A 9,909-nucleotide genomic window follows, 5' to 3' on the forward strand; every position below is an offset into this window, starting at 1 on the left:
GGACTAATAAACAAGTGTGTGTGTTTCACATGCAGAGCAAAAATTATGATGTGCTGAAGGAGCAGCGGTGTGAAACATGCAAGCCAGCGGACAGATGTTGGAAAGGTTATTAATATTGTTTGTTCTCAAGCCCATGATATTCCTTCTTGTATTCCATAAGCTAAAAGGTTAAATGCATATCTTTACACGATGAGCTTTCCTCCGCTTTTATTGAAATCCTCTTTTATCTTTTAAGTCCCTTTAATTTTGATGACAAAACCTTATGGGCTAAGCAACGATCTAGGTTTTCGAAGTTTTCACCATTTCCCTTTTGTTATTAGACATCATTTTCTGCATTCCCTGTCCTGCTTAGCAAGGAAGGTAAGTTTTCTTCTCTCTCTGAGCAGACAAATAGTTTATTACTAGACTCTACTCAAACAACACACCTTTTGCTCAGTGCAAATGTCTAACAAACTATCAAACCTTGCTCAAACAAGGCGCCTGTAGCTCAGTGGATAGAGCGTCTGTTTCCTAAGCAGAAGGCCGTAGGTTCGACCCCTACCTGGCGCGTTTATTCTTATTTTTTTAATTTTCCTTGCAGTTCAAAGATCCAAGTTTATTTTTACTTTATGCACTTCAAACAGTCAATGGTTGCTGGATTATTAGTTTGTATTTTTTTCTCGCGTTATAAAATTCTGATGCAGTCCAAACAACCAAAGGTTGCTGGAATATTATTTTTACTTTTATTATTATTTTCCTTGCGGTTCAAAGATCTTTTTTTATTTTCCTTGCAGTTCAAAATCCAATGATTGAAATTTTGATGCAGCTAGTTTGTATTTTTTTTTCTCGCGTTATAAAATTCTGATGTAGTTCAAACAGCCAATGGTTGCTGGATTATTATTCTAATATGGTTCAATAGCCTTACAAGATTTGGGAGCAGGCCCGGCTCAGGAGGGGGTGAAAGGTGGCTTCGGATTAAAAAACTGAGCTAAAAAAACAAGGTGAAAATTAATTGGCTTTTAGAGCAGGGCAAGAACACTATTCTCCAAAACAGAGGTGGGCCTAAAATTTGAAGAACATGTATTCAACTTAATTTTTTAACATGTATAATTGGTTGTACTTTTAAATACTACTGATTAGCAAAATAATGGGAATTTGATGAATCCCTGCTTTAGAACTTGTTTGATTAATGACAAATAAATGAATTAAAGAAAAATAAAAAAGATGATACTTACCCTTGACCATATCCTGATCATCTCGAATTTCGCTGATGGTTTATTAAGTATGTTTAACTTGATAAAGTTTGTTTAAATCTAAAATATTACAAACTTTGTTATAAGATTCTTTTAAAATGTTGGCTGAGTATTTCATATCAAAATGGAGGTTGAATTCATAGAACGTCCAAAAACATAGGTGTAAATTCACATGAGAAAACTAGTCTTTTTTAGTTGAAGTTACCATGCCAACTCCTCTAAATCAAATAGCGGTAAACTAAGCCTTGGTTTTGAAAAAGTAGGGGCACTAAAAATTTGATGCAGTTGGTTTATCTATTTTTAATTCTGTTTGGGTTATAAAATTCGGATGCAGTTCAAACAACCAACGGTTGGTGGATTATTATATTCTAATATGGTCACATAGGATTGAACAAGTGTGAATAACATGTCCGGCAACGACAAGCTTTATTATAGTTATAGGCATATATATTTGATATTAGCAAAAAATAATTACTATAACTGCAAACCCCTAAAAACATCCCTGGACTGCGCTGTACGAGTACACAGCGAGCCCCACTAGCCAAGGCTGTCGATCTCAATTTGGATCACATTATTCTCGTAGTAGCAATTAGCCTACAAATGAATCGAAACAACATCATCGTCAACCACGTCAGGGAACACACACACCATGAAAAATTGGCAGAGCTCATCCTAGGTGGTGGAGCTTTGGGGGTCTCTAGGCGTGTGCCATGTGTTGCTGGCGCTGCTGCCTGGAGTGTATCCATAACATCCCTCCCCTCAACCTTCTCTTCATCCACTTCTCCGACCCAGCTCTCCCAGGTGAAGCAGGAGCAGCACCTGCCTCCATGGCCTCCATCTCGGTCCCCAACCCGGTCCCTTCCGCAACCGAAGACGCCGAGAACATTAGGAAAGCAGTGCAAGGTATTTCCAGCTGTAACCACTGAATTGTGCAATGCTGTATCGGTTCCCTTGTTTTGTTACCTTTGAGAATTGGGAGGTTACTGTTGATTCCCTGATCAAGAACAGAGCTGCTTCCAGACATGGTAAAATATTCCTCTCTCATGGATTGAACTTGGGACAGGATGGGGCACGGACGAGAAGGCGCTGATCGAGATACTGGGCCACCGGACGGCGGCGCAGCGCGCGGAGATCGCCGTGGCCTACGAGGGCCTCTACAACGAATCCCTCCTCGACAGGCTCCACTCCGAGCTCTCCGGCGACTTCCGGGTAATTCCAAGGTTTCGTGCGTCGATCGATTCGATGTCTTGGATTGGATTGCCGACCCGACCTGACAGTTCCTGCCTCCTCGCCGGCACGGCGGCGTTACTCCTGGTCCTGGCAGAGCGCGATGATGCTGTGGACGGCGGACCCGGCGGCGCGTGACGCCAAGCTCGCCCACAAGGCCATGAAGAAGGGCGAGCGGTACGTGTGGGTGCTCATCGAGGTCGCCTGCGCATCGACGCCGGACCACCTCGTCGCCGTCAGGAAGGCCTACCGCGAGGCCTACTCCGCCTCCCTGGAGGAGGACGTCGCCGCGTGCCCGCTCTACAAGGACCCCCTCCTCAAGCAGGCGAGGCCGCCGGCTCCTGCCACCGTGTCGTGTGCAGTCAGATCCTGACGTTTCTTGGCCGGCCGGCCAGTCGCTCACCTCAGCCGGGTGTCTATCTGTCTTGCAGTTCTTGGTGCGGCTGGTGAGCTCGTACCGGTACTCCGGCGAGCTCGTCGATGCCGAGCTGGCGAGGGCGGAGGCGGCGGAGCTGCACGACGCGGTGGTGGCCAGGAAGCAGCCGCTGCACGGCGACGTCGTGCGCATCGTCAGCTCCAGGAGCAAGCCGCAGCTGAAGGCGACGCTCGAGCGGTACAGGCAGGACCATGGCAAGGCCATCGACGAGGTACTCGAGGAAGAACGCCGCAGCGACCAGCTCGCGGCGGTGCTCAAGACAGCGGTGTGGTGCTTGACGTCGCCGGAGAAGCACTTCGCGGAGGTAACCCATCCTTCAGTTCAGTAGCATAGCAATCCGTTCATTTCTGATGGCCCTTTTTGTTGTTCCATTGCAGGTGATCCGGAGCTCCATCGTCGGGCTCGGTACGGACGAGGAGTCCCTGACGAGGGCGGTCGTCTCGCGCGCCGAGATCGACATGAAGAAGGTGAAGGAGGAGTACAAGGCCAGGTACCGCAAGACGGTGACCAGCGACATCAACGGCGACACGTCCGGATACTACAATGGCATCTTGCTCACTCTAGTCGGGCCTGAGTGAATGACCATGGATGGATGCTGGATCTATATGTAGGTTGGAGAGATTGTTTGCGACTTGTAGCTTGCTTGTTCTTGTTTGATTGAACAAAATGCCTACAAAACTGCTGAGTGAAATGGTGATATTTGTGGTGATCCGTTTGGTGATAATAAAACGCCAGATCAATGGGAAAACCAATTAACAAAAGCTATGGTGTCTCGAGTATTATCATCCAAGCACTATTTGTACACATAAAGACTGTTGCGATTCGAACTGTAATATCACCAAGGTAACAACAGAAGAGATGGAATTACAGACGGGGACTCTCCAACTAGTTCAATGAGCTGATCCAATCTATTCGCCTCACTTCTTCCTGGCAAGAGCAGCTATTCCACCAACCACAAGTCCCACGGCAGCTGTCGCGATTCCTATTCCAATCACACCATCTGCGAGTAGAAGAATTTGGTTTGGTTATCTAGACAACTTTAGCTCTACACAGCACTTCATGAACATGGCCCCGATAAGTACACTGAAGTGATGAAAGCATTTGGGTTGCAAAGAATCCAATGCAAATGTGACCAAGTTTAGCTGATTAAGTTATCTCACCTTTGGCAATTTTATCTTCTATTGCCTTCTTCAGAGACATGGCCTGCCTCCAGTCAGGTTGAATCTACAGGACAGAAATCATGCAAGTTAGATATTAGAATATCAAGGCAACAATATCCTTGAGAAATTAAGAATATTTGAATCTACAGGAAAGAAATTATGTAAGTTCGATATTAGAATATCAAGGCAACAATATCCTTGAGGAATTGGGAAAACTTTAAAATCTTAGAGACTCAGTGGTCTTGCAAATAAACACATCCTATCACATAAGCCAGAACGATCTTCTGATAAGAATCCTAAACAATTTCAGCTATGCTAGCTTCCAGTACATACCACATACCCAGTACACATGTAGGTTAGGAAAGAAAACCAAATTAACTCCACAAAGGGAGTTCCAAAGAAAAGGAAAGAACCAACAAATCCATTTTCAATAAACCACTTGTTTCTGAATACACAGTACATGTAACATGTGAACATTGGCAGAGCAGAAACTATTACTTTCTTTCTGTTGTTCCAAAGCATAAATGCCAAATTGAGAACAGATTATCATAGAAAAAAATGGGGGGTTTCATGCAATAGTAGACAAGGGCAACAGCCTAACGGGTCATCAGCCTCCAAACAGTCATAAGCTTCAATTCATGATCTTAGGCCTTCAATTCATGATCATAGGCCGCTCTAGCTAGAATTAGATGACGACGGGAGGTCCAGGGAAAGAATTAATAGAACACATCAGAGAACCTATTTAAGTCCACTGCTTCACAACATAACTGTATATAAGAACACAAAATTGTTTAAAAGTACAGCTAAAACAGAAAAGTATTGGCCCCAAGATAAGGCACAGTATGTTTGGTTTCTTGGCTTATTTCTAGCCTGGCTAGAATCCTAGCCGAGGCAGCTTTAGCCTGTCCCCAGCAAGCCAATTGCTAGTTGTTTGGTTGCCTGCATTATCTAAGCCTGGCTAACAGAAGGTGTGTTTGGTTGCCTGGTTTACTTTGCATAGAATGACCTCTTCTTGGAGCTGGTAACTTTACCCCCTTTGAGACATTTTCACAAAGATGTGGCGCGCACCCTCACCGGTGGTGGGCTTTGCTACTCGACGCCATAGCTCGGGGCCGGGCCTTCTCAGACCCCGCTGCCCATGCCCCAAACGGCAGAGGAGAAGGGCGGCATCATCTTTGGTGCCTGGCGGTCAGTTGAGGGGCTCTCCGTGGTGGACGCGCAGGCGGCAGTGAGGTTGCAGCAGTACACGAAAAAAACATGGCCCTCCCGCTGCTCGGTTCTCTTCCATGGCAGACGAGCACCGCGAGCATCTGGGCGAGCACCTCTTCCACTGCCGGCGAGCACCTCCACCACGGCAGTGTATGGCCCGCCTACTTCCCATGTGCGTCAGTAGGGCATCCTCCGTCGGAGCATACGGCAGCAGCAGGGCATCCTCCGCTCGAATCGCGCACGGCAGCAGCAGGGCATCCTCCATCGGAGCACACGGCAACAACAGGGCATCCTCCGCTCGAATCGCACCTCCAGTCCTGAGGCGGAGCACGCAGACTCCTCCATCTCCACGACGGCAGCAGCGGCAACAGCACCACCACGAACGTGAACCTGCTGCTCTCGCTCCAGTCCGCGAGCTCAAAGCAGAAGACGAAGACGGTGTACCACGGCGATGGCCGCGGCCACGGCGGCGTTGGGTGGCGAGGTGTCAGTGCCGCGGAACTTCCAGCGCAGGGCCATCTCTGGCGTGGGGACCAGGCACATCTCCGGCGGCGGCCAAGCCAACAGGGAGCACGAAGGAGCAGAGGTGAGAGGTGAGGAGCAGCGCTGAGCGGTGAGAGAATCGCGCACGCGAGCTCAGCGGAGCCTGGCTCCCAAAGTACGACCGATATCTGCGTTTTTCTGGAGCCTGGCTAAGTGGTGTTGGGTGGCTTCCTGGAGCCTGGCTTCGACCTCTAAACAGGCAACCAAACAGCCCGAAGGTGGCTCCCTGAAGCCTGGCTAGGGTTAGCCACCCAACCAAACAGGCCCAATAGGATGGTAGGTAGCCAGCTACTAATAATAAAAAGAATAATGCCTGTTTAAGAATTATATAAACTGATACTTCAGATGAAAAAAAAAACAGTTCAGTTAAAAAATGGATCAAATGAATTTAGTGAAATTTAGTCATCATGATGTTTTATGGCAAAGAAATATCCAGTTACAGTATCAATTCAATACAAAAATTGATTGCCAATGTCACATGGGCTAAGCACAAACATACATGTTGGCTCAATTGCAGTTTACTAGTAGAAAGGAACATAGAGTTTGGTTGCAGCACAGAAATTGCATCATATCCTGGCAACATTGCATTTTGGCAGATATTGATAAGATATCAAGAAATCATAAATCATATATAGCATTCTAGAAGCTAAATGATACTGGACTCATACCTCCAAACAGCGATCTGCAAGTTGCCTGCTTTTTGAGTAGTCGCCAATCCTGTAGAGCCCAACTGCCAACAAGTACATCTTTTCCTTAGTCTCCAGAGGACTGCCAGAATTATCCAAAGAAGCTGTAGAACCAAATGGGCCAATCAAAACAGGTTAGAGAATAACCTATGGCCAAAGGAAACATAATCAACAAAATCTAAACACTTGGTTAGAAGAACCAAGTGCTAGTTTTGCGCAAAACACGATAACAGACCTTGAAGCATGCTGATTCCACGGTTTACATCATCTGTCTGCCTGGAGTGCACAAGGGCCCATGATAACCTCATAAGGCTAGCATTCCTCTGTTCATCATTTGCAGCATCGGCAAGCTCTCTTTCAATGCCCTAAGGACAAACAAAACCGCTCAGCTGAATTCTGAGTTTCCACATATTAGCAGAACCTCAGGAAACAGATACAATAGCAAGAACGTGAAGAGCAGTATAAAAACATATTCAGCGACATCAACTAGCAACAAGATCAACGCTGAAAGTTCTGTGTTAGCAAATTATGCTAACAGAATTCTTGACCCAATTGTAGATATTGCAAAGATAGTCATCTATACTCTCCAACCAAAATAAGCAGGAGGGCATTCAGCTTGGTTAGTCTATGCCACAGACACAGCATGACACATGACTGCAACAAGCCGCTCAAAATAAAATGCCAACATGATCAACACACAGCCATGGTGCTGAATGGGTAGGCTGCCAATGCTATGGCCTAAACTGAAGTACTGAAACCCGTGCTACCCCCCTTTACCAAGCAATTCTAACAGGGCATCAGAAAGGACACATTACAGAAACAATTATGTGCTCGCATGCAAAGGTCACCCACGCCCTTTGACCCCAATACAAACTGTTGGCGATGATCCCCTTCTGACTCCTCCCATCCCCCTCTCCCTGCTATACCTAACCTCCGAATGCTTCGGTTGCAAGTACACGATCTAACCCTAGTCCCCACCGAGCTGGCGGGATACCGCAAAAAAAAAACCTCAAAATCTGCAAGGATTCGGACGGAAACGGAGTGGAAAATGCAGAGGGGAAAGTTCCCAGAGTGCTCACGGCGATGAGGTCGCGGTCGCACCAGGGGATGTTGTCGCCTCCGGTGAAGAAATTGCCCACGGACTCGAAGAAGCGTTCCATCTTGGCCTCCATAGATCTGCTGTCTGCGGGGGGCGATCGGAATCCGAGGAGGTGGCAGAGCAGGGGGGGCTATTCCAGGCTTCGCGTGCAGGGATGGGTGTGGAACCGCTTACCGCAGGAGGAAAAGGGGGATTCGAGAAGCCCTAGATCGTTGCGCACGCCACGAGGGAAATGGGGGATTCTAAGTCGTGTTTTTGTCACTGATATGTCAGTGAAATGCGACGATTGGGACTGCTTCCGTGTCTTCGTCGTTAAGAAAGAAGGTTAGAAGAGAGGAGAACGACGGCCGTCCTCTCTCTCTCTCCTCCTTTGAGGCCCCTACCGGCTACCGCTGAGGACAGGCCCAATAAAAAATCTACTAAATTATAAGACATTTTTCATTTTCTATATATCATTTTTAGGTTCCCCTCAAAACAAATATATATCATTTTTAGACATAATGCATACTAAAAACATATATATCTAGAATAGTTAAATATCTTATAATTTAAACGAAGAGAGTAGATGTTTTCTAGGTTCCTTAATTAGGATGCCAACTAAGAAAAAAATAATATGGCATTACAATTAAAGAAGAAAGATGATAAAATAGTTTCTTTGATAAGAAATCATGTCTACACATAAACCAAGATATGAAGAGATATGGTTGGTAGATGATGGAGAGAGAAGACATGTGGACAAAAATTATTTTCTAGAAACTCTTCATTGAGAATATAATTTCCATGTGTAATGTCTACAAAATTTGGCAAGTATAGAAACTACCTCATAGTTTCTGGATTAGGACTGCCCTGAGAATATCTTTGCGTCTAGTGGTTCCACCCTCTTTGTCAGTTGTCACACCCTTCAATCGACTAATACCTATTTTTGGAACAAACTGTGAGTATCTGTTTGGTTACTAAATGGAATTTGTATTGTATATTCCGATAAGGAACCTAGATTGAACGGAATCGTATTTAGGCCATTTGATATCAGGGCTGTTAACAAGTTAAAAATTAACCAAATTATCCCTAGTCCATCGAACAGGGGGCTAATAGGGTGATTAATTTTCTAGCCGGCAAGACTCTAACTAGTTGTTAGCCAATTTGTTAGCTAACTTCAGCTAATTTTGGCTAATTTTTAGCCCTACACAAACATACCATTAGAAAGGAGAGTGTTTAGTGAGTTTGCATGAACGAATGTAAAAAATATTAGATGTTTGATTGGTTACCCGCATGTGCTAATGCAATCTATTAGGTATATGAGAGTGATGTGTGTGACACTTATTTAATATGAGTTTGTACTATGCACTAGCTAGGATTAGCTTAAGTGTAGGCTCTCCTAACAATCATTTTAGATTGGATGGCCAAACTTTGAGATTGATGCAGTCACCGCAGACAGATCGTCGTCATGGACATATATGTTGAATAATAAGTAGGTAATTTCATGATTAATTCTAACATAGATCGTGACAAACTTAGATACTAGAATGTATAACCCTAACATACTAGTGAAAGGTCCTAATATGGCTAGAGCGGTGAATAGTCTATTAAAAAACTCTACAAGATCACTAAAACAATTTGTTAGTACGCTAAACGGCGAAATATAATTTTGCTCTAACTCTACAATGGTTGCAAGCCACCTATCCAAACAATTACAGTTGCTATGATCACTAGACACACAACAAGAGCTAAGTCACTGCTCACTAAGATCTCTCAACAAGGCTACACTAAAGAGCTCCACAAGGTGAAACTAAACTAACAAGCAAGCTCTTAAAAACTAGCTACACTAAAGAGCTTGCTACACAACTAGTTTACAAAGAATGTAAGGAAGAGAGTAGGGTGATTATACCGTCGTATCGCGGAATGAACCAATCATAATATGAAAAGCCAATTCAATCATCGGGAGAATTCCAAACACAATGGACACCAAGATTTTTCTTTTGAGGTTCACGTGTTTGCCGGCACACTAGTCCCCGTTGTGTCGACCAACACTTGGTGATTTGGTGGCTAATAAGTGTTTTACAAACCTAGTCCAACAATGGATGCTGCAAGAACCTACCCACAAGTGAGGTAACTCAATGACATGAGCAATCCACTATAGTTACCTTTCGGCTCTATGCAGGGTAAGGTACAAGACCCCTCACAATCATCGGAAGATGGCCACGAACAATCACCAACTCATGACAATGCTCCTCCGTTGCTCCAAGCCATCTAGGTGGCGGCAACCACCAAGAGAAACAAGAAATCCACAGCCACAACGATCCTTAAGTGCCACTAGATG

At 45.1% G+C, this 9,909-nt stretch overlaps 2 protein-coding genes and 1 non-coding gene across 4 annotated transcripts; 2 read left to right on the plus strand and 1 right to left on the minus strand.

Annotated features, from left to right (window-relative positions):
- The first annotated feature begins 476 nt into the window (after positions 1-476).
- Positions 477-549, plus strand: TRNAR-CCU (transfer RNA arginine (anticodon CCU)). Its single transcript has one exon. It is a non-coding gene; the product is annotated as a tRNA-Arg (tRNA).
- Positions 550-1,716: 1,167 nt separating this feature from the next.
- On the plus strand, positions 1,717-3,616 carry LOC136530982 (annexin-like protein RJ4). Its single transcript, XM_066523685.1, has 5 exons — positions 1,717-2,135; positions 2,296-2,441; positions 2,557-2,784; positions 2,891-3,199; positions 3,273-3,616. Exons 1-5 carry the CDS (start codon positions 1,943-1,945, stop codon positions 3,471-3,473), a joined length of 1,077 nt encoding a protein of 358 aa, XP_066379782.1. The 5' UTR covers positions 1,717-1,942; the 3' UTR covers positions 3,474-3,616.
- Positions 3,617-3,647: 31 nt separating this feature from the next.
- LOC136530983 (mitochondrial fission 1 protein A-like) lies at positions 3,648-7,887 on the minus strand. Of its 2 annotated transcripts, XM_066523686.1 has the most exons (5): positions 7,573-7,880; positions 6,729-6,858; positions 6,476-6,597; positions 4,056-4,119; positions 3,648-3,895 (listed from the first exon to the last, which is right to left on the minus strand). In XM_066523686.1, exons 1-5 carry the CDS (start codon positions 7,663-7,665, stop codon positions 3,813-3,815), a joined length of 492 nt encoding a protein of 163 aa, XP_066379783.1. In that variant the 5' UTR covers positions 7,666-7,880; the 3' UTR covers positions 3,648-3,812. The 2 variants fall into 2 exon arrangements, with proteins under 2 accessions (XP_066379783.1, XP_066379784.1); XM_066523687.1 differs by lacking the exons at positions 3,648-3,895; positions 4,056-4,119 and adding an exon at positions 4,131-6,380 and having other exon boundaries at positions 7,573-7,887.
- Positions 7,888-9,909: the final 2,022 nt, after the last annotated feature.

Source organism: Miscanthus floridulus, unplaced genomic scaffold, assembly GCF_019320115.1.
Source record: "Miscanthus floridulus cultivar M001 unplaced genomic scaffold, ASM1932011v1 fs_246_2_3, whole genome shotgun sequence".
Classification (NCBI taxonomy): Eukaryota; Viridiplantae; Streptophyta; class Magnoliopsida; order Poales; family Poaceae; genus Miscanthus; species Miscanthus floridulus.

Excerpts from the sequence above, each read along its gene's own strand:
- LOC136530982 (XM_066523685.1), top strand. The coding sequence starts at position 1,943 with ATGTGTTGCTGGCGCTGCTGCCTGGAGTGTATCCATAACATCCCTCCC. Across the intron at positions 2,785-2,890 it reads AGGACCCCCTCCTCAAGCAG|TTCTTGGTGCGGCTGGTGAG; the intron begins GCGAGGCCGCCG and ends TCTGTCTTGCAG. Across the intron at positions 3,200-3,272 it reads CGGAGAAGCACTTCGCGGAG|GTGATCCGGAGCTCCATCGT; the intron begins GTAACCCATCCT and ends GTTCCATTGCAG.
- LOC136530983 (XM_066523686.1), bottom strand. The coding sequence starts at position 7,665 with ATGGAGGCCAAGATGGAACGCTTCTTCGAGTCCGTGGGCAATTTCTTC. Across the intron at positions 6,859-7,572 it reads GCGACCGCGACCTCATCGCC|GGCATTGAAAGAGAGCTTGC; the intron begins GTGAGCACTCTG and ends GTTTGTCCTTAG. Across the intron at positions 6,598-6,728 it reads TGGAATCAGCATGCTTCAAG|CTTCTTTGGATAATTCTGGC; the intron begins GTCTGTTATCGT and ends TTGGTTCTACAG.